The sequence below is a fragment of the Ipomoea nil genome, unplaced genomic scaffold, assembly GCF_001879475.1.
Source record: "Ipomoea nil cultivar Tokyo-kokei standard unplaced genomic scaffold, Asagao_1.1 scaffold0188, whole genome shotgun sequence".
NCBI lineage: Eukaryota > Viridiplantae > Streptophyta > Magnoliopsida > Solanales > Convolvulaceae > Ipomoea > Ipomoea nil.
In genome coordinates, this window is record NW_017616616.1 from 4,119,458 (window position 1) to 4,141,132 (window position 21,675).

A 21,675-nucleotide genomic window follows, 5' to 3' on the forward strand; every position below is an offset into this window, starting at 1 on the left:
TATTCTCATCGAATAGTTCCATAAGAAATCCAAGCTTGTTGTGGAGAGATAGGACCAATTGTTTGTTGCAAGGGATGAGTTCCTTTTGCTGTAGAATTGGACGAGGCAGAGTTTGCAAGAACTCAAGCTCAAGTGTCCTCATAAGAGAAAGTACAACCACACAAGCCATTCTTCTCAATCTGTATTGGTGTAGGTGTAATGTAAATGAGATAGTTGTTTTTCTTTCTGAGCTTGTTTGCAGAAGCAACTGAAGCAAGATGATGAATGGAAGGAATATGATATGAAGTAGAATTGGGTATTGCCACTCATCTGATGAGCGCAATAATTCCTATCTATGCCGACAGCTTTTTTAAGCTTTAGCTTTCCAACTCAAAAGATTCCTTTACTTTTCTCCCCAACTTTAATTTAACTGGTGCAATAATTCAAGAGTTGGAGGGCCACTGCTTTTTTTTTTCCACTGATGAAATAGAGATGGATCAAAGATCCAATAGATTCTTGACTGGGTTAGGGTCTCATTTTGCATGATGCCTATACCAGTGCAAATGAATTAGTTTTCTAGTGCGACTGGACCAGGCTGAGATTGCAAGAGCCCAAGCTCTATTGTCCTCGCAACAATAGTTACTGCTACACAAGCCATCCCCTCTCTTTGCTTCTGTAATTGTGACATTTTTTGTGTGTTTAATGTTTCTCTGAAGGTCACCAGAACCAATATGAGTGCAACAATTCCAAGCCAAACATTTTTTGTTTCTGAGCTTGTTTGAGAGAGAGAAGGTTTTCAGAAGCAACTGAAGCAAGATGATGAATGGAAGGAATATGATATGATGAAGATGAATTATTGGGTAATTAATGCCACTTATCTGATCTTGAGTGCAATAATTCCTTCCTTGCCGACAGCTTTTTTAACCTTTTGCTTTAAAGTAGGTCTAATGTTTCCATTATGCAATAATTCAAAAGTATGCAGGGCCTGCTACTTTTTCTTTTTCCCCACCAATCAATCAAATAGAGATGGACCAATCAAATGGTCTTGACAAAGTTTCGACCAAATTAGTTTCATCTCATGAGATGAGAATACTAGATTACTAGTACAGTATATTATCTTCAAGATTTGCAAGTTTTGGTCTTCAAGAATTGCAACTGTTGTTATTATAAGTGAATTTACAGTAAAACCCTCAAGATTTGAGTGATATGTAAGAAAATACTTCCAATCAACAACATGAATTAACCGTGCAAAACATTATATTGTGGTTAACACATCTTCAGAGTTCAGACCAACCTAACATTATATATATGTGTCATGTCTCAATTAAAAAGTTCAAGTTCAAGTTCAAGTTAATTGGCCTTCACATGGCCATATATATACACACTTCATCATCTAACTAATATAATGTTGAAAGAATTTGTAATCCCCGATTGAGTCAAATGAATGTGAATATGGAACTTTGTATGTCCATCCTAGACTGAGATCGAGGCCAGCCAGTTCAGATTCTGGATTGGAGTCAGAGATCGAATTATTGTCAAAACGAACTCTGGTGGTTTAAATGCGGTGTGCCTAGCTTTTATACTCATCGTCGCTTTGCTAGCTCTTTAGCTGCCCTTATAGGTATTGAAAGCCTATGCTTGAATTCAAGCTTCTCCTATGAAACATTTCATTTAGGCAAAATTTGCAGAATATGAAGTACTGTATGTAGAAGCATTAAAAAGGGTGGGTACCTGAACAGGACTGGCTGCTACGAGAACTCCCCCAATTCCACCACCTATGGCATGACCATCTGGACTAACAACACAAAAGCTAAGACTACCAGTTCTTAGGCCCTGAGGATTACTCAGCAAGTAGGAGCCCGAGAGAGAGAATATTCCAAACTGCCCCTGTAAAGGACATGATGCACTCAAGTTTGATTTCCGGGGCACAGTTGAACCAAGACATGAAATAACAACTCTTATAAAACAAGAAGGAAGACAGCAGAATATAATAGCACATAGATGGAATCAATTAACCTTGTCAAACAAGGACTAACGTTTTTCTATAGAGTTGTTGGTGTAATAATCTGTCTTGACCAATCAAACTCAACAATCCTAATATTCGATCGAGAAATAACATTACGTAGGTACCTTTTTCTTTTATTGGAGTTTGGCTCTATATATGTGGTCATGTGGACAACGGACAGGTCATTAGTATTGCTATTACTTGGAGTCTTCTTTGCTCGATCAAGCTTTGCTCTACTCCTCCCTCATCTTCATCAGAACTTGGGTGTCATATGAATCAATGAAAACTAACAAATTAGGATATGATGAATGAAACTAAATCATCAAGTTTAGAGAAAAATTAAATGAGATGCTTTCTTCAAGCAATATAATCTTCTTAGCTAGCTAGCTAGTTGCTCGTCCTGAATTTTCTTAGGTGATTTAACAGCAAATTAAAATTAAAGGATGGCATACTATACATACATCAGATTCTGGTTGTGTCACAGATCGAATTGTCAAACTCATGATCTGGCAGTTAGTTTAAAGTTGTTGGTGCACCTTCGTTCTATACATTACTCACTGATCCAGGATTTGATCATTGCTTTAATTTCGAGCCAACTAACACATAGAAAGCAAGCTCCCCAACATTGCCTGAAGTCATTTAGGAATTGAATGTGGTTAGTTGAATAATGGAGCTAGGCAAAATTTGCAGAATATATATATGAACTACATACAGTACTATACTGCTGATCTGAAGCATTAAATTAAAAAGGGCGGGTACGTACCTGGACAGGACTGACTGCTATATGAACTCCACCACCTATGAGTCTATGACTATGACATGACCGACCATCTGGACTATACTAGCTCCCCAATATTACCTGAACTGAAGTAGTCATTTATGAATGTACTCGAATAACGAATTTCGTTTAGGAAAAATTTGCAGAATATATATGAACTACATACTATACTGTTGAAGGTAGCATTAAAAAGCAAGGGTGGGTACCTGAACAGAAGGACTGGCATGGTTGCTATGACACCACCATCTGGACTAGCAACACAAATGCATGCTATTACTCAGCAATTAAGTAGGAGGCCGAGAGATGAGATGAGGGATAATTAATATTTCAAACTGCCCCGGCCTACCTGTAAAGGAAAAGATGCACTCAAATTTGATTTCCAGGACACAGTTGAACCATGACATGAATAACATACAAGTCTTATCAAACAACGAGGAAGACAGCAGAATAATGTAAATTACAATTCTGGGGTGATGCATTGGATTCTTGAATGAGTTTCTACAAACGCCTGCGCTGCAATACTCTCTCTCTCCCTCTGCCCATCAGATTTGTTCAGCTCTGATCTTTGCCTTTGATCCAACACATTGAAAGCTCCCAAATATTACCTCAAGTCATTTCAATTGGGAATATAATATAATGTACTACTTCAATAACCAATTTCATTCCAATTTAATTTAAATTAATTTGTGGAATTAGATAGGTTGTAGAAGTAGAGATGTATAGCCACAGCAGCAGTGAAATATAGTATGAAGTGTATAGTAGAAGAAGCATGACAAGTCCCTGTAATGTACTGGACTAGCAAGTGACCGAAAACTAGCATTATTACACATTGGCTCTCTCTATGCACACCAACACTCAAAATAATCTATGTAATTACAACATCTTCTTCTTGTAAAATAATATATGTTGTTGCCTGTCCTATCACAAATGCATGAATCAAACTGCAGCAAATACAGTCCTGTATGTATGTGATTACAATTATGTGTTCTTGAAAACATACCTTTGATCAACATACATTTTTGGGCTGATGCAGTCTCTACTGCTTGTTTTTTGATCAACCGTATGCCGTCTTCGGTCTTACATGGTACAACACCCTATCAGTGTCTTTTCCCTCACAAATCTGTATTTCCTATTCCACCAAAAACATTTGGATGTACTTGCTTTGTGAGAGATGTAAGGCCCCATATCACGAAATTAGATCCTAAATCTTTAAAGTGCATCTTTTTGGGATATTCTCGTGTTCAAAAGGGGTATAGGTGTTATTGTCCGTCAACGGGAAGATATCTCGTGTCTATTGATGTAACCTTCCATGAAGATGTTTCCTTCTCACCTTCTTCAAATTCAGAAAGCCATGGCGACAGTGATGATGATATTCTCATCTATACGGTTACCACCGCTTCCGCTTCTATTCCACCTTCCCGACCACCAATTACTCAGGTATATTCTCGTAAACACCAGTCTGTTCCAAAAGAGGTTAACCCGAATCCCGACACTACTTTGGTTCCTGACAATACGCCAGATTCATGTCCTGAGCCGGATTCTTCGTCGTCTGATCCAGCTACCTTGCCAATAGCCCTACGCAAAGGTAAAAGAACTTGTACTTATCCTGTCTCATCGTTTGTTTCTTACAACCACTTACCCCATATCTCCTGCTCTTTTATTGCTTCTCTTGACTCTATACAAATTCCTAAAACTGTCAAACAAGCACTGTCCCATTCTGGTTGGCGTAACGCTATGATTGAGGAGATGAATGCCTTGGATTTCAATGGTACGTGGAACTTGGTAGATTTACCTGTAGGGAAGAAGGCCATTGGGTGCAAGTGGGTGTTCGTGGTGAAGGTTAACCCTGATGGATCTGTAGCTCGGTTGAAGGCTCGTCTAGTTGCTAAGGGGTATGCCCAAACTTATGGTATTGATTACTCTGACACATTTTCTCCTGTTGCAAAATTGACCTCTGTCAGATTGCTTATTTCTATGGCTACTACATTTAATTGGCCTTTACATCAACTGGACATTAAAAATGCTTTTCTACATGGTGAGCTTCAAGAAGAAGTCTACATGGAGCAACCACCTGGGTTTGTTGCTCAGGGGGAGTATGGTAAGGTTTGTCGACTTCGCAAATCTTTGTATGGCCTTAAGCAAAGCCCTCGTGCATGGTTTGGGAAATTCAGTCAAGCGATTGAGAGGTTTGGCATGATAAAAGGAAAGTCTGATCATTCTGTCTTCTATAAACGCTCTGAGAAAGGCATTATTTTATTAGTTGTCTATGTGGATGACATTGTCATCACTGGAAGTGACACCGCTGGTATTGTATCTCTTAAGACCTTTCTTCATAGTCAATTTTAGACTAAAGATCTTGGTACATTAAAATATTTTCTAGGTGTTGAGGTAATACGGAGTAAGAAAGGTATACTTCTCTCCCAGAGAAAATATATACTTGATCTATTGACAGAAACAGGGAAACTAGGAGCTAAGCCATGCAATACTCCAATGATCCCTAATTCACAGTTGACATCAGAGGGGGAGCTATTTGATGATCCAGAAAGATATAGAAGATTGGTTGGTAAGCTAAATTATCTGACTGTAACTCGTCCTGATATTGCTTACTCAGTAAGCATTGTAAGTCAATTTATGGCATCTCCAACTATTGATCATTGGAAAGCTGTTGAACAAATCCTGAACTACTTGAAAGGTGCTCCAGGACGTGGAATTGTATATCAAAACCATGGACATATGAACATTGAGTGCTTTGCAGATGCAGACTATGCAGGGTCTAAGGAGAATCGGAGGTCTACAACCGGATTTTGTGTCTTCTTTGGTGGAAACTTGATCTCGTGGAAGAGCAAGAAGCAAAATGTTGTCTCACGATCGAGTGCAGAGTCAGAGTATAGAGCAATGGCACAGGCAACCTGTGAAATCTTGTGGATATATCACATTCTCGATGAAATAGGGCTCAAGGCCTCTATTCCTGCGAAGCTATGGTGTGACAATCAAGCGGCTCTCCATATTGCAGCCAATCCTGTTTTCCATGAACGAACCAAGCACATTGAAGTTGATTGTCATTTCATTCGTGAAAAGATACAACGAGGCTTAATTTCTACTGGATTTGTGAAGACAGGAGAACAGCTAGGAGATCTTTTTACAAAAGCTATGAATGGGCCTCGAATAGATTACTTATGTAACAAGTTGGGCATTATCAATATCTATGCTCCAACTTGAGGGGGAGTGTTAGACATTATATGGTAGAAGAATATTTGATATGATCTCAGTATAATATCTTAGGGATAGTGTGTATAATATCTTAGGGATATTATTGATCCTTACCATAGTTAGTGTGCATAGCCTAGTATAAATATGTGTATACTCTTGACTCAATTGTATGGAATACAGAGATTAGAACAGTTGTCTTCTGCCTAAAAGTGAATACAAGGTATCAATGATCAGTTATCCTCTTCTGACTCATCTGATTCTTCTGACTCTTCTGACTCTTCTGATTCTTCTGACTCTTCTGACAATTCTACTGACAATTCTACACTCAGTCTTTTCTTAGATTTCGAAACCTGTCATGAGTCACTGAATTTAATTAAATCTGCTTGGCACAAGTTGAAAAAATACAATTCAGAAAGAGAAATTAAAGGGTGACATACATCTATTGTTTGTTCCTCAATAACAACCATTTCGTTGTTTCCATACTCACGTTGCTCGTCCTGAATTTTCTTGGCTGATTCCACAGCAGAAGGAAGACATCTCTTTAATTTGATTGACTTCAATGTTGAAATTTCAGCAAACTCAATTGGGATCTCTCTCAATTCAAGGCAATGCGAAATAAATAGGTGCTCAAGTTTTGGGAAATTATGACTACTAGCTTTCCAATGCCTGAGATCACAATTATGGATAACTAAAGCAATTAACTGCCAAAATATCACTTCCTCTTGTATTTCCCATTATTTGCCTTCGCATGACTTCCATAGTAACTTGAGCACCTCTAGCCTAGGCAACTTGTTAAGAATATTAATTTTCTCCCACTCAAATCCCATACCATATAATGCCAACTTCCTAAGGTTTTTCAAGAGAACAATATCATTATTAAATAAAGTATGTGATTCAGGCCGACTAAAAATCCGAAGTCCCTCGAGCTGCTCTAAATGGGCTAAGTTGGTAATGCAAGCATTACTCTTGTTGCCTTGATATGCAATAAGTGCCTTCTTCAAGCATGGAATATTGGAAACGTATTCTTCTGAGCAATCTTTAGCTCTTATCCAAACAAGTTTATGAACGAAATTGGGAGGATTTTCACAAAAAAGACAACTAATATAGTGTAGTTGTGGAAACTCCAAATACTTCCTTCCTTCATCTAATCTATTTGATACTCTTCCATAAGAATAAAAATATTGAAGATTCCAAGACCTTGATAAATCTACACTCTTTCTACGACTTGACTTTAGGAATCTCTGAGCCCTGGACAGTTCTATATCACCTCCAACACGTCTTAGGAATCTCAAATGGACAGTATTCACATTATTTTGAAACAAGAAATGTGAATCATAGCTGAAGCATACTCTCAGTAGATTGCAGTACTTAGAAATTGAAAATTGTTTCATCTCCAAAAAACTGAAGAAGGATCTATAGCTTTTCCAAGTAAAATGTTGTATTGTAGACATCTTAAAATCTTTATATTGGATGCTTACCCAGCGAAAACCTTTCTGAGGAAAATAACAACTATTTTCACTCTGGACAACATGCAAAAGGTTCTCCTTTTGAGCTTCTCTCACACAAAAGGCATGCAATAAATCATGCATCCTAAACCTCTTAATTTTTCTTCCACAACAGCTTAGCTGGCTTAAAATTATTAGGTTTCTTTCCATAAGTTCTTGCACGTACCTATTAGCCTCTGCATCAAAGCTTTCATTCTCAAATGCCTTTACGAGTCCTTCGGCAAGCCATAACCTTGCAAGATCATTAGCCTTGATATTCCAATCTTCTGGAAAAACTCCCAAATATAAGAAACAAGCTTTCAAGTTGTGGGGCAAATGATTGTAACTCAATGAGAGTATTCTCGAACATTCTTCATCATCTAGAGTAGTTGCTGAAGAAGAACTTAGAGCATTGGCAGTATTTTTCCACTCATCTAGAGTGTTGAGTTTTGAAAAAAGGCCTGCAACCACAATAATTGCCAAAGGTAGTCCTTTGCATTTTTCAACTACCGGTCTCCCAATCGTCTCAAATTCAGCACCGCGAGATTCACATGCCTTTTCATTAAATAGTTGCCAACTCTCACTTTGTTCTAACAATTGCATTTGATGAGAGAAGTCATCTTTGGAGCAGGTATGATTAGCCACCTCCGCAAGGCGAGTAGTCAACAATACTCGACTACTATATCCATCATCGGGAAAGCAAGCTTTGACAGCATCCCATGCCTCTACACTCCATAGATCATCCATCACAACCAAGTACCTTTGATGCTTCAAACTTTGATAGAGTTTTAATGCTATGTCCTCATCACTGCTGCTGCCTGCATTATTGTCATTGAAACCAAGAAGGCCTAAGAGCATTTGTCTTGTATTGTGATGTTGTGATGCGACAGCCCATGCTCGCTTATCAAAGTAGGAGGTGATTGATGAATCTTCATAAATTTTTCTTGCTAATGTTGTCTTACCAATACCACCCATACCTTTAATGGAGACAATTTGTAGTTGCTTAGATGGATGTTGGATTAGCATCCCCTTTATAATCTCGAACTCATCCTGTTTTCCTACCATTATTTCTTTGGAGTGTGAAGCATGGTGGGAAGAATCAGGCATGGTGATAATTTCATCAATAGGTATTGGTAAATCAGGAAGGGAGGCAGGCTGCTTTGTTCTTGATTGTAGATGATGTCTGAAAAGCTGGTACTCCTCCTTGGCTTTTGCCAACTCTTGAGTGATTGCATCAATGTCTTGTACAGCTCGGTGCAAAATACGATGGAATTTCAGACAAGGATGTGATTTTCCTCTTAGCGGATGCAAAATTTGATGAAGCCTCTGGCAATGATGAGTACTGCTTTTCTCACCCTGTGGCTTTTCCTCTTCTTCTTCTTCTTCTTCTTCTTGTGGCTGAAATGTCAGATTCACAAACCCGTCAAAAATTCCTTTAAAAATTCTGTTTTCCTCTTCTTCTTCTTCTTCTTCCTCATAAAGATGTACTACTTGGAGTTCAATTTCATCCTCAATCCTAGAAGCTACATCTCTGAGCTTTGTTTCCAACTCTTTTATTGCTTCAACACCATCCATTCTGTTCTCATCGAATAGTTCCATCAGAAATCCAAGCTTGTTATGGAGAGATAGGACCAAGTCTTTGTTGCAAGGGATGAGTTCCTTTTGTTGTAGAATAGGACGAGGGAGAGGTTGCAAGAACTCAAGCTCTAGCGTCCTCATAAGAGAAAGTACAACCACACAAGCCATTCTTCTCAATCTGTATTGGTGTAGGTGTAATGTAAATGAGATAGTTGTTTTTGTTTCTGAGCTTGTTTGCAGAAGCAAGTGAAGCAAGATGATGAATGGAATTTGATATGAAGCAATTGGGTATTGCCACTGATCTGATGACTGCAATAATTCCTATCTATGCCGACAGCTTTTTTAAGCTTTAGCTTTCCAACTCAAAAGATTCCTTTACTTTTCTCCCCAACTTTAATTTAACTGCTGCAATAATTCAAGAGTTGGAGGGTCACTGCTTTTTTTTTTTCCACTGATGAAATAGAGATGGATCAAAGATCCAATAGATTCTTTGACTGGGTTAGAGTCTCATTTTGCATGATGCCGATACCAGTGCAAATGAATTAGTTTTCTAGTGCAACTGGACCAGGCTGAGATTGCAAGAGCCCAACCTCTATTATCCTCACAACAATAGTTACTGCTACACAAGCCATCCCCTCTCTTTGCTTCTGTAATTCTCACTTTTTTCTGTGTTCAATGTTTCTCTGAAGGTCACCAGAACCAATATGAGTGCAACAATTCCAAGCCAAAACAAAGATCAGTTTTTTATCTTCAAGATTTGCAACAGCTCAAGCTCAATTGTTCTCATAAGTGAATTTACAGAAAAATCCCCAAGGTTTTATGTGATGTATGTCTAAGAAAATACAAATCAAAAAGTTACATTAACAGCTCGCACTTGGGTTCTTCACAGCAGTGCAAAACATTATATTCTTCACTTCAGACCAACATTATATGTCATGTGTCAAAAAGTTCAAGTTTAGAAGACAGTTATAGCCTTACACCAAGTTGGCCTTCACACCATACATACATATATATATACACTTCATATTCTACTGTTGGAAGAAGCTGTAATCCTCGCGTCAAATCAATGTCAATATGGAAACTTTGTATATCTGGCTGACCTGAACCTGTCCAGACACTCATTGCAGAGGCCAGTTCAGATTCTGGTTCTGTTGCATATCGGATGGAGTTACAGAATTGTCAAAACTCTGGCGGTTTAAATGTGCTGCTGCACCTTCTATACTCACCGGGGGTTTGCTCTTTGCCGCCTTGGAGCCAACACATATGAAGCTCCCCAATATTACCTAAAGTAATCATTTAGGAATGTACGTACTCAATTTCATTTAGGCAAATTTTGCAGAATATGGATGGACTGTTGAAGCAATAAAAAGGGTACCTGAACAGGACTGGCTGCTATGAGAACTCCCCCGACTCCACCTCCTATGACACGACCATCTGGACTAGCAAGACAAATGCTAAGACTACCAGTTCTTAGGCCCTGAGGACCGCTGCTATTATTACTCAGCAAGTAGGAGCCCGAGAGAGATAATATTTCAAACTGCCCCTGTAAAGGACAAGATGCACTCAAGTTTGATTTCTGGGGGGCACGGGCGATCCAAGACATGAATAATAACACATAGATCGAATCAATTAACCTCGTATGTGACAGTGCCACCCGAAGTCGATGGCTGACGAAGGGTTACAGTGGTGACAGCACCATTAGCTGACAAGATGCATACAGCTTTAGGGCCTTGTTGCAAAAAAGACATTATCTTTGTTGTGATGTCCTGCAGAAGTTCACAATGACGCACAATTTCACAAATCTCTATAGATGGATAACAGATATCAATAGTACGAACAACTTCATTTCCTGGCTCAATAAATCCAACTGGTATGGCACAAACAACTTGTGTTTAACCGTAAGAAGAGAGACAAAAGATATACCCAAATGCACATGCACTGGTTTATTTTAGATAACGAGTCAATTACATATAGAGACCAAAAAGTAGATCACGTACTTCTCCTACCGCCACAGTGATGATGTGTGGAGTGAAGCCACTTCCAGCAGAATGAGACATCCATCCACCTAATAAAAGCAATCAAAGTTGTTAATAAGCCTAAACCACTTCAGAATCATAAAACATATCCGTTCTATTATCGAGGCTGCATATGAATACAACTGAGAAAGAATTGGTCATGGTTGCTTAAATGCGGTGCCAAAAGCTAATCATCAATTTAGAGTATTACCAAGTGAAGCTAGTTGTTGCTTTCGACCAGTTCCAGGTGGCCTTCCTCGGCCCCTCTTTTGAGATGGCGTTAATCTGGCAGCAGGAGCAGATGGAGGAGTCAATGCTAATGAAACTTTGCTGCTATCAACTCCATATTTCCGGGGCCTTCCCCTTTTTCTGCGTAAAGGAGGCTCGCTCTGTGGCAAAGCTGTTGACGAAGGATCTACAACTAACGTTTGCCCAACCGAACTGTTGCCACTACTCGATTGAAAGGGAACACCAGCACCAGTTAACAAGGGATGCATGCTTGTCGTTCCCTGTACACTAGCCACGGACCCAGTCATCCCTCTCGGCATATAATAGGAAGCTGTTCCAGGTGACGTCATAGCTTCCCTCGGATCCATACATCTACTTTGTTCTCGAGAACAACTCAAACAATGCAGAATCTAATTCAATGAGTTGCCAAACCTCAAGAGAAAAAACCTAAACGAGAATCTACCCTTCTTGTACCAAAGATCACCTGATTGCCACAACACCCAAATTAGCAAAGCTATTAGCTTGAATATGAAGATCATGGTGCTTTAAAATGCACTTGAATTTGAGACCACACTCACAATCCAGAATGGATGAACATGAATCTCAGTTCTGCATTTACAGATGACAGTCAAAACCTACAAATCCACAACACAGAAAATCCCCAATGTTTTAATAATGTTTGAAATCATAGAAGTACAGTACAAGGCCTAAAATAAAAAAAATAAAAAGATTGCATTAAACAGTAAGAGAAGGGGAAGATTAAGGAAAAAGTAAGTTTAAAGTAAAAGGATTTCTTCACAAACACTGGACTGAAGAAAGGGAGAGAACAGGATGTACAAATAATTTGAATTGACAAGTTAAAGAGCTCTAAGAAACAGAAAATGAAGTCCAAACTCAAAGAACTAGGATTACTGAAAAAGCAAAGAACCCAGATTTTTTACAGCTCACCAAACATGGTGAGACCTGGAAAGGCTTCAATGTGAAGACAAAACCAAACAAACACAAAACATTTCTAGCTGATCAGGCCAGGTCAGGTCAGGTAAGGTCCACTCTCACCCACCCATATTCAATCCCCAACACACTCTTCAACACCAAGCAATCTTCAGAGCAGAGCCACAACCCTTTAGCAAGAACAACCGAAACCCATCAAATGTATCACTGAAAAATCCAATCTTTGACAGCCAGCAACCAATTTCAGCTCCACAAACTCGAAATTTATTTACTTGAGGATAAAAAGAAAAGAGTTAACCAAGAAAGCAAAAACCCCGTGAATGTGGTTGAATTTCAAACCCAGACAAAGGGAGAGTGGGAAACAGCAGTGGTGAGAGAATGGTGAACTTACTGTACTGTAGTATACCTCTTGGCAGTGTCAAGTCCTTATCTGAATTGAAGCGAAATTTCGAGTGTGGGGCAGAGAGTGAACAACTGTTTCTCTTTCTTGGTGTATAGATATAATAAGATGGATTGAGAGATATCTGTGTGTTGCGTCATTGTATTTGTGTGGTACCTGAAGAGATGAGTGATTGGAGTCCGTTGCACCAAAAGTTCTGAAGATTGAAAACCCACAGGCCTCCACCGGAAATAGACATCATATGGATAAGTTCACTTTATTTTCTTTTTAAATTAAATACATAAATAAATAAAAATGACTCTGGTTTCTATTTTCTTGTTAGGGATATTAATATTTTTTTCACTTTTGATCCTCAAATATATACCGAGCGCAATTTAAAAATTTGATCCTCAAATATATACCGAGCGCAATTTAAAGTAACAACCACGAGAATAAAACCGGAATAAACATAAAATGTTACATACCGTGACACCATATTGGGAATTTTACAAGTACTCATATTCATAAAAGTTTGATGACGCATTTGCACATTATCTTATAATTTTATATTGAAACAAAAACTCTAAAGTCTAAACCTATTAGAGAACAAAGCAAAACCTTAGTAGGATTTAGGTTTATGTTCGGCAGAACCTTATGCATTCATTTGCCTACAGCAATCTACCAGAGAAAATAAAATAAAATAAAATAAAATAAAAATCTAAACTTTGGAGAAGTCATGGGCAAATCATTGATTTCAGGGGAAGCAGAGGACAACATCATCAAGTGGATGGCATAGGTTGTCCTTAGCAGAGACTATAATACATCCCATTTGCATCACTAACGGTTTTCTGGATAAAGAGACAAACTGGATAAGTGGATCTGGGAAGTTGACATGACTCACCAACCTGACCTGTCTGGCACTTCTTGTTTCTTGATAGACTGCAATTTGCACACCAAAGGAAGATATTTATATAAAAACATTGAACCAAGAACACGAAAAACAGCACTTACATTGAAGGGATTGGACGGGATGACAATGGCGAGGAGAGGTGCTCCTTCATCCTGTAACTGCAAGAATCACGGCTAATGCCATCTCATGTTGAAGTAACTAATCCCAAATAACATGATCTGAATAATGTAAATGTAGGAGCAATGACCCAAATAGCCAGATTGTAATCAAATCCTTTCCTTAGTAAGGAACCAAAGTTAAGCAGAAAGAACCAAGATAGAGTTCTCATTCTTGAGTTATATTTAGCAATATCATCATTCAGCTCATCATGTTTCTCATGTATGATAATGATATATCCATACATAACACTAACATCACTTTGTTTCATATTCATCAACAAAACATCACAGCAAGTAGAGTAACTCCAACCAGGGTGAATTGAAGATAACGGGAGGTATACCATACCAATTGGTTTAGAATAACAGCTTACAAAGTGCATGATCATGTTACAAGATAAACGCAATTGGCAAAGAAGAAAACTTCAGCCTTTCCATATAACAAATTGACTGTTACTCTACAAAAATGATCTACCAAAACTTCACTTGTCAACCTCCATAGCTTGGGCAGCTTTGGCTTTTGCCAATGGTGTCAATTTCGTCTTCAACTTCTTCTTCCCCACTTGAAATCTACTGCAACTCTTCTTCTTGTCCTTAGTATCCACCTAATGCCATCATCATCCAAATTAAGCACTCAATAGTTTAGCAATGGAAACAACAATAATTTCAAGTTTCATTAAGAATTTATTTTAAAAATCATCTCTATAGAACATAACATGTGAATTGAGAACACAATCTAATGAAACACCCACCGGATTGTGTATGAAACCATTAAACAAAAACAATTTTTAAATCCCATATACTAATGTTTTTAACAAAAATTTGCAATTGAACATAATTCAAAGATACACAAAGTGAACAACGAAAGTTTCAATTGAATCAATCCCTATACCAATCAAACCTAGAACGAAGATAAATTAACGAGAAGACCAATACAACAAAAGAATCAAACTTGAAAGTGATCAAGAGAAAGAAAATTACTTTCATCTTGTTTTTCTTAGCTTGTAGCTTCTTCTCCTTCTTCTCCCTCTCTTGTTTTTCTCCTGATTTCCCAATTAAAGGTTAATGATAAAAACCCGGAAAATTAAGAAAAACATAGAATTTATTTGTCGTGGTGAACTTACTTTGTAGATCGAATTCATGTTGTTTTCTTCGGAGAGACAAATTATTCTTCTTCGACATTTCTATCTGCTAAACGGAAGCACTTTTCTCTTGTCCAAGCCTCTCTGTTACTGCAGTTGCTCGATGCTTTCAGGAGTGGCGTAGCGATTTGCAGTAAACCCTAACTCCAGCTAGACCTTTATTGGAATTCCCCTTTTGTTTTTGCACGTCATATTTCTTCTTATTTATATTTCAACCCAAAAGTCTTACTTAATTGGCGAAGAGCCAAAAATCTCGAGCTAAGATTTTTTTTTTCCCCATTCATTCGGCAAATTATTCTTTGGACCCAAGTCCACCTTGCAATGTAAACTCGCGTTCAAAGATACACAATTTATATACTAAATATTCATAATTTACCTTTTAAAAGTTCACAATTTGTGGTGACCATGTATTATATTTACAGATTCTCAAATTCTAATACTAAAAAAATACACAATTTAAGACCATGATCTACCTTGCAAAATGAACCATAATCCATGGTATAAGTGTATAACAACTACATTCATTCAGTACCAACGTTTGACTTTACTCAGATGAATGAAAAGACATTACCATTACATTAACAATTTTTTTGTAAAATAAATTACATTAACAATTTATTTACCAACACTCCAAGTTACCGCGACTCGAGCTAAAAGTTGTAAAAAAGTAATAAACTTTTCTAATAATTTAAAATGCAAGAAGTTATAATCATGCTCGGTACATGATAACGACAACTCCTAACCAAGTTGATCGAATAGTTGGCTCCGTAGTCACAATATTCTAAATTCAACTGTTCGTGAAAATTGTCTATTGAAAACCTAAGCTAGTTTACCTTTTTGTGATCAACTCCACTCAGAATGCAAATTTGGGCAATAACCGAGGGCTTTCCCGTACATCAATATGTCTTGTACAAGCTTTGATCTAAAGTTTTAAACAACAAATAAATAACATATAAAAAATTTCATTTTGACATGAACTTGATTAGTAGATTTGTTTGCCACAGAAATACAGCATCTACATGTGAAAACCAGTAAAAAAAAATCTATGAAGCTGACACACTTGATGTTCCACTAACACCTTAAAACTCTTGTTAGTCTGCAAACTAGAAATGCCGATCATGTAGATTACAACTGCTGAGCTCCGAAACTACAATACCAAGTTAACCACCTGTTCATTTCGCATAAAATTGATGTAAATTGAAGCCTACGCCAGCTCTCATTGAGATTTTGGGTTTGCAGATCGGAAATCCTCCTTTGTTCGGCCATAGTACACTGTCGTAGTGCCAGGATACGCTATGAAATTCCACCCGAACGCTGATCCACCTACGATGTATGTCCCTTGGGCAATGGCATCGACAGTGTGCTGATTTGAGGAGAGACTTTCGGAGGAGATTGTCTTATGATCTTCAGAGGGCTTCATTGATGGCCTCTCTGACAAAGGCTTCTCCGCAGCTTTCATGTTTTGGTGGAAAGACCCGGGCTTTCGTCTATCCTCGATATTATCCAACAAAGTACGACCTTCGGTTGCATTCTTAGGTTTCTCTGGTGCGGTTGTTTCTGCTGCCATCACTTTGCAAAGATCCATCAGAACATTCAGCTCTGCACATTAACATTTATACACATATAAGCACATTAAACTAAAATAAACCGTCAAATCTAGAATGTAAAAACTAAACATTACTTCAGAATAGATGCAATTTTGGAATCTGGGAAATTCTTTGGTCAACAGACAAAGCCAAAAGTAACTAGCATCTTAATTTCAATGCCCCACATCGAATCAGAGATTTAAGAAATAGATGGTTGCTAAGCGATGACTATTCTCATCATGAACAAATAAATGGAATTGTACATGCAAGAACTACCTGCAGTTAAAAGAATAGGAAAGGCGTTTTTAACCTATTGTATGAAATTTTTTTGGAGTCATTAAATTATAGTTTAACATCAACATTACCCTTTTTTTTACAGATAGGAGGTGAGTAAAAGATGCCAAATGCTGAAAGCAAAAATAATCACTGCAGAATATGCAATTCTTTAGATGTTAATAGAACAGGAGACAGTACAATGCACTAGTAACACACATTCTCATTTCTCAAATTGCATGAAAATGAAAATCATGCAAGTAGCTTAGACCTGAATCTCACTAAAAACATCCCGATATAAATTGACAACAGAGCTAATCTTCAAAATCTTACCTTGACGAATTTCAGTAGCCGCCTTGCAATTCCGAAAGTCAGGAGTACGGAGAACCTTCAAGAAAACAGTAAGAAATTTAGGCCCCTCAATCAAATTCCATTAAATAAACATGCCATGAACACTTTGTCCAGGTATTCATGTCAGATTTGGACACTCGGCAAGACTCACTGCTAGAATCAATTAGAACTCTTGTATTCTCATATATTAAGCTTGAGACTACTTCTTATGCATCTGCTACAAGCATTAGGAATTAGCACCTTCAGCAGAAAGCAGAGTGCCAATCCAATGTGATGGCTGCTCTAATATCTCGTTTGAATTTATCTATTGCATATCATAGCATTATTTCTTCAAATTCCTAAACTGGGTTAGCCAATCATATTGGTAATGGTAAACACATTTTTCAAGATTTCAACATCAAAAGTTGTCATCTCCTAGGCAAACATGAATGCATGATCCAGAACTGAAATATGAACCCAATTAAGGTACAGAAAGCTTAAATAACAGATTTTTCAACTTACCCTAAAAACTAAAATTAGAATACTGAAAATTGAACTAAATTTACCCCCAAAAAATACAAAATGTGAAAATTGCAACCCAAAGGGCAAAATTTTACCATCATCAACAAATCTTGAACTGTTAATAATTTTCTGATCTTTTTCTCTTTTTTGTGAATCCAGAAAAACACATTTCACTTAACATTCTACGATGTGATTTATCAAGTAGAATAATCAAACAAAGTCCAAACCTTGTGAAAACAACTTTAACAACTGCACAAGAAGTATAATTAATCGCTCCAAAATTCTTTCAAACGTCTACCGATTCTCAAATTTCTTGGAAAATGGAGTTTACCTCGATGATATGGGGTCGAAGCTCTTTGACTATGGCTCGCATCTTGAAGTAAGGGGTGCTCTGCAAGTGCGCGACGTCAAGCCGCTTCTTTTTCGCTGGCGGCGGAGCAGCTCTCATGTCTTCCATGAGTAATCCTTAGTCCTTACAGAGCAGCGATTACGGAAGAATAAAATGAAAAAGTTTCTTCGATCTTCTGAGATTCGCAGAGGCGAGGAGCTTTATAGGAATTAGGAAGAGAATCTCATAGGAAATTAAAATTTGAATATTTGCAGAGGCAAAGGCCTTTATTTGGTCAATTGGTTATGTGTTCCAATTTCAAGAATAATTCTACTATGGTTATATTTTATAATTTTCTTTACAAAGTTTAGTCTTTTGGGCAAGTAGTAGAGTTGTTATTTTTTTTTTCTTAATCATTAGGTGTCTATGATTAAGCTAACTAATCATTAACTAAAAAAATTAAACGAATCAAATGATGTCAAGACCGGATGAAAATATGTATGAAAATATAATGCGCACGACTAGTGCATGGAAAACGCACGGTCAAATGTTACAAAAGATAAATGGTTCAATCATTTTGGTATGATTAATTTTACATGTCCTCTTATTTTTTACTATTAATAATGTGTCATGCTTTAATTATTTAATAAAAGGGGGTGAGTCGTGATTTTAGTTAACGACAAGGATTCAGAATAACATTAAATGGCCCGTACGAGCTTAACTTACTGGTTCAGTAAGCAATATTTGGAGAAAGATACTAAGGTTTGAAACTCGACAGCGATCATCAGTAAGAGAATTATGCACAAAGAGTGCAGGTCACTTGTACGCATTAACATTTGGTCATATCTGTTGAATCATTAAATTACTGTGATTTACATCCTCTCACATACTTTATCAAGTATTTGGAGTTGATAATTCAACCCTTTGTGAAAAGAATATCATTAAAGGATTCGACTTTTACTCTTGGGGAAGATCACTATTTTGAGAATTAATATCACAGTGAACACCGACCCTTCTACTTAGGCATACCCTTTGAGAAGGGAAGCAACCCCTAGCCAAGTTAATCGAACAGTTTAGTTTGACAACTATAATATTTCAAGTTCAACTATCTTAGGAAGTCCGACAATTTAACAAACATTCAATTATGTAAAATTTATTTACTATTTATAAATGAATTTTAGAGTTTTTATATATATATATATATATATATATATATATATATATATATATATATATATATATATATATATATATATATCAAATTAAAAATAAAAATGATGCAAATTAACAAACTCTATGTGTATGGTTGGAGTCAAATTTAGATTAATTTCAAATATGATAATACATGGTGAAAAAAAAAAAAAAAACAATTTGTAACCTCATTTTATTCTTCAAACCAAACCTAGAATGTAAAAATAAAATGTTTGTTGTCAAAGATTCTATGGGAACAGGTGTAAAAACCACATTCACACAAATTAACTGTTTTTCAACTACCTAATATCCATTCTCTGTACAGCTTCCCCCTTCTTTTTCCCTACTCTCACTTCATTCTCTGAAAGATCCCCCATGTCCCTTTCTTTCCTCCGATCACTCTCCTTCACTCCCCAAACCCTAACCCTAATATCCTCCATCCATGTCAAAGCCCTCAGCTTCCATGACCATTCAACACCCCACCAATTTCTCATGCGCTTCTCATCATAAGCCCCTCAGTTTCCACCCGCCATTGTTTTCCTCCAAGCTCAAGAAACTCAGCTTCAGAGTGGTGTGTTGTTCATCCCAGAACAACCCTCACCCTCCCCCAACCCAAATCTCGAATTTTCCATGGATTCTCCGGGTCATACCCGACTGGGCAGATGCAATCCAGGAGAACCGTATGCAGCAGAAGAGGGCTCTGTACAAGCACGAAGATTGGGTGATTCACCGGAGCTCTTTGAGGCATCTTAGGCATCTGCTCACGAGCTTGAATTCTAGGGTTATCTTGTCGCTGGTGCCGCCGGTTATCGCGTTCACATCGGTGGCCATCATCGTCGCCTCTTACAATTCCGCCGTTTCTCTGCATTGGCTGCCGGAATTCTTCCCGGTTTTGAGGGCCTCCTCCCTGCCGTACCAGCTCACGGCGCCGGCGCTGGCGCTTCTCCTGGTGTTCAGGACGGAGGCTTCCTACTCGCGGCTAGAACAAGGGAGATTGGCTTGGACTAAGGTGATTGCAGGGGCCAGTGATTTTGCAGTGCAAGTGATATCCGGTGTTGAGAGCAAAAGTGATAAATTGCTTAAAAATGCTCTTTTGCAGTATATCATGGCGTTCCCAGTTGCTCTTAAGGTTGGTACTGTGCATAATAATCTTATAATCTGCAGCTATTACTAAAGAAAGCAAGTGTTATCCCAAGCTAAATTGGAAAACAGTAGTTTTATGTGATACCCACATGGGAGAATTTGTTTAGATAGAATTTAGGTGGTTCAAGACCCCATTTTGATGCCTTTAAGGTTCATTTTATGAAGATGGCACTCATGACATGATTCTTTTTCAATGCAGTGCCACTTAGTCTATGGTTCAGATATGGCAAGTGACCTCAAAAACTTGTTGGAGGCTGATGATCTGTCTGTAGTTCTCAGTTCAAAACATCGGCCTCACTGCATCCTTGAGTTTATCTCGCATGGCATTCGATCTCTAAACATAGAGGAGACGAGGCTACATCTCTTGGTAATTTTCTTGGACACAAAAACCAGAGGCAACTCTGGGTACAACATATTCTGTACTTCTCTTTTCAGTCTGTTATAACACTTGAAGCTGCAGATTTTTGAAAAAATGAAATGTTTTTTGCCTTCTGATGATCGTTTTGTAGGAGTCAAAGATTTCGTGTTTCCATGAAGGAATCAGTGCTTGCGAACAGCTCATAGGCATTCCCATCCCGCTATCATACACTCGACTAACCTCGAGGTTTTTGGTGCTTTGGCATCTTACACTTCCCATTATACTCTGGGATGATTGCCACTGGATTGTGGTTCCTGCAACCTTCATCAGCGCTGCTTCTCTTTTCTGCATTGAAGAGGTTTGTTTCACTCTCCTCCCCTCTTTCCTCCATTGTTGCATATGCAATTAACTCACCAGGAGACAAATGCACATCTTAAAAGTCCCACATTGATAAAATAAGAGAGAACATATAGGTTTATAAAGCCATGAGTTAGACTAGCTAATTCGTTGGATTCAATCTTTTAGTGTGGTTTAACTCATCTGCATTATAGTCCAGTTGAGTGACCCTGTCCCAATCTTAGATTCCATTTTTTGTATGTCACATACAGGTTGGTGTTCTTATTGAGGAGCCATTTCCAATGCTTGCACTGGATGAGCTCTGCAATACGCTTCACACCAGCATCCGAGAAGCAATGGCGAACGAGAAAACCATTCAAGCCCGCATCAATGCAAGACGAAATAGGCATTTTACTGAACACTCTCCAAATGGATGGCCAACCTCACAGAACTGAAAGATGGCGCAATTTTGGTGTACAGGACTGGGATGCAGATCTGCCATGGACACAATGAAGAGCAGCTGAGCTGAGCAAAAGTCATCCCACATCTAAACCGTACAGAAGATTAGAAGAAAGACTGAATTGGTTAAATGAATGTGTACTAGATCAGATTATCAGAACTGAACTTCTTGTACAGTGTACATATGGTTATACAAGAATGTAGCTAGAAAAATATAGTTTTGTCACTGCTGCAATATAACATGAACACCTTTCTATCCACTGATATATATATATATCATTATATTGCAGCATATCCTGGTACAGTTCTGACAGAAAACCAATTAAGGGACAACC

General features: G+C 37.9%; 5 protein-coding genes and 1 long non-coding RNA gene across 36 annotated transcripts in view; 2 read left to right on the forward strand and 4 right to left on the reverse strand.

Moving 5' to 3' along the window:
* Positions 1–9,681, reverse strand: part of LOC109184356 (disease resistance protein RPP13-like) — a 106,169-nt gene extending 96,488 nt beyond the window's left edge. For 9 of the 16 annotated variants that reach the window (XM_019334353.1, XM_019334420.1, XM_019334403.1 and 6 more), the window contains exon 1: positions 8,941–9,681. In XM_019334353.1, the coding sequence (XP_019189898.1) occupies positions 8,941–9,202 (262 nt within the window). In that variant the 5' untranslated portion in view covers positions 9,203–9,681. Of the gene's footprint in view, positions 1–179; positions 677–1,244; positions 1,635–1,710; positions 1,867–2,109; positions 2,244–2,445; positions 2,614–2,747; positions 2,849–2,968; positions 3,109–3,223; positions 3,499–8,940 lie in introns of those variants that run through there. The other 7 variants (XM_019334374.1, XM_019334368.1, XR_002054777.1 and 4 more) reach the window with 6 other exon arrangements.
* LOC109184668 lies at positions 624–10,054 on the forward strand. The gene is made up of 3 exons (XR_002054850.1): positions 624–672; positions 8,648–8,650; positions 9,989–10,054. It is a non-coding gene; the product is annotated as an uncharacterized LOC109184668 (long non-coding RNA).
* Positions 9,890–12,783, reverse strand: LOC109184493 (AT-hook motif nuclear-localized protein 9-like). Of its 16 annotated transcripts, XM_019334589.1 has the most exons (8): positions 12,338–12,611; positions 11,856–11,912; positions 11,747–11,761; positions 11,261–11,560; positions 11,032–11,099; positions 10,669–10,800; positions 10,410–10,610; positions 9,917–10,317 (listed from the first exon to the last, which is right to left on the reverse strand). In XM_019334589.1, exons 4-8 carry the CDS (start codon positions 11,544–11,546, stop codon positions 10,153–10,155), a joined length of 852 nt encoding a protein of 283 aa, XP_019190134.1. In that variant the 5' UTR covers positions 11,547–11,560; positions 11,747–11,761; positions 11,856–11,912; positions 12,338–12,611; the 3' UTR covers positions 9,917–10,152. The 16 variants fall into 16 exon arrangements, with proteins under 16 accessions (XP_019190036.1, XP_019190134.1, XP_019190075.1 ...); XM_019334530.1 differs by lacking the exon at positions 12,338–12,611 and adding an exon at positions 12,635–12,783 and having other exon boundaries at positions 11,261–11,761; XM_019334559.1 differs by lacking the exon at positions 12,338–12,611 and adding an exon at positions 12,635–12,783 and having other exon boundaries at positions 11,261–11,761; positions 11,850–11,912.
* A 1,187-nt stretch (positions 12,784–13,970) lies between these two features.
* On the reverse strand, positions 13,971–14,981 carry LOC109184649 (DNA ligase 1). The gene is made up of 3 exons (XM_019334674.1): positions 14,797–14,981; positions 14,654–14,715; positions 13,971–14,277 (listed from the first exon to the last, which is right to left on the reverse strand). Exons 1-3 carry the CDS (start codon positions 14,852–14,854, stop codon positions 14,155–14,157), a joined length of 243 nt encoding a protein of 80 aa, XP_019190219.1. The 5' UTR covers positions 14,855–14,981; the 3' UTR covers positions 13,971–14,154.
* Positions 14,982–15,679: 698 nt separating this feature from the next.
* LOC109184626 lies at positions 15,680–18,117 on the reverse strand. The gene is made up of 3 exons (XM_019334662.1): positions 17,857–18,117; positions 17,007–17,061; positions 15,680–16,413 (listed from the first exon to the last, which is right to left on the reverse strand). The coding sequence occupies exons 1-3, from the start codon at positions 17,980–17,982 to the stop codon at positions 16,031–16,033; spliced, it is 564 nt and encodes a 187-aa protein (XP_019190207.1). The 5' UTR covers positions 17,983–18,117; the 3' UTR covers positions 15,680–16,030.
* Positions 18,118–19,347: 1,230 nt separating this feature from the next.
* On the forward strand, positions 19,348–21,608 carry LOC109184481 (UPF0187 protein At3g61320, chloroplastic-like). The gene is made up of 4 exons (XM_019334482.1): positions 19,348–20,173; positions 20,387–20,554; positions 20,697–20,903; positions 21,154–21,608. Exons 1-4 carry the CDS (start codon positions 19,487–19,489, stop codon positions 21,334–21,336), a joined length of 1,245 nt encoding a protein of 414 aa, XP_019190027.1. The 5' UTR covers positions 19,348–19,486; the 3' UTR covers positions 21,337–21,608.
* The last annotated feature ends 67 nt before the right edge of the window (positions 21,609–21,675 follow it).

What these genes read in the sequence shown, in the direction of transcription:
- LOC109184626 (XM_019334662.1), bottom strand. Translation starts at nt 17,982, where the DNA reads ATGGAAGACATGAGAGCTGCTCCGCCGCCAGCGAAAAAGAAGCGGCTT. An exon ending in TTCGACCCCATATCATCGAG is followed by an intron (nt 17,062 to 17,856) that starts GTAAACTCCATT and finishes GTTTTCTTGAAG; the next exon opens with GTTCTCCGTACTCCTGACTT. An exon ending in GGCTACTGAAATTCGTCAAG is followed by an intron (nt 16,414 to 17,006) that starts GTAAGATTTTGA and finishes GTTAATGTGCAG; the next exon opens with AGCTGAATGTTCTGATGGAT.
- LOC109184649 (XM_019334674.1), bottom strand. Translation starts at nt 14,854, where the DNA reads ATGTCGAAGAAGAATAATTTGTCTCTCCGAAGAAAACAACATGAATTC. An exon ending in ACATGAATTCGATCTACAAA is followed by an intron (nt 14,716 to 14,796) that starts GTAAGTTCACCA and finishes TTGGGAAATCAG; the next exon opens with GAGAAAAACAAGAGAGGGAG. An exon ending in CTAAGAAAAACAAGATGAAA is followed by an intron (nt 14,278 to 14,653) that starts GTAATTTTCTTT and finishes TGATGGCATTAG; the next exon opens with GTGGATACTAAGGACAAGAA.
- LOC109184493 (XM_019334491.1), bottom strand. Translation starts at nt 11,645, where the DNA reads ATGGATCCGAGGGAAGCTATGACGTCACCTGGAACAGCTTCCTATTAT. An exon ending in GCAACAACTAGCTTCACTTG is followed by an intron (nt 11,100 to 11,260) that starts GTAATACTCTAA and finishes TGCTTTTATTAG; the next exon opens with GTGGATGGATGTCTCATTCT. An exon ending in TAGCAGCCAGTCCTGTTCAG is followed by an intron (nt 10,318 to 10,409) that starts GTACCCTTTTTA and finishes TGATTACTTTAG; the next exon opens with GTAATATTGGGGAGCTTCAT.
- LOC109184481 (XM_019334482.1), top strand. Translation starts at nt 19,487, where the DNA reads ATGTCAAAGCCCTCAGCTTCCATGACCATTCAACACCCCACCAATTTC. An exon ending in AGACGAGGCTACATCTCTTG is followed by an intron (nt 20,555 to 20,696) that starts GTAATTTTCTTG and finishes ATCGTTTTGTAG; the next exon opens with GAGTCAAAGATTTCGTGTTT. An exon ending in CTCTTTTCTGCATTGAAGAG is followed by an intron (nt 20,904 to 21,153) that starts GTTTGTTTCACT and finishes TGTCACATACAG; the next exon opens with GTTGGTGTTCTTATTGAGGA.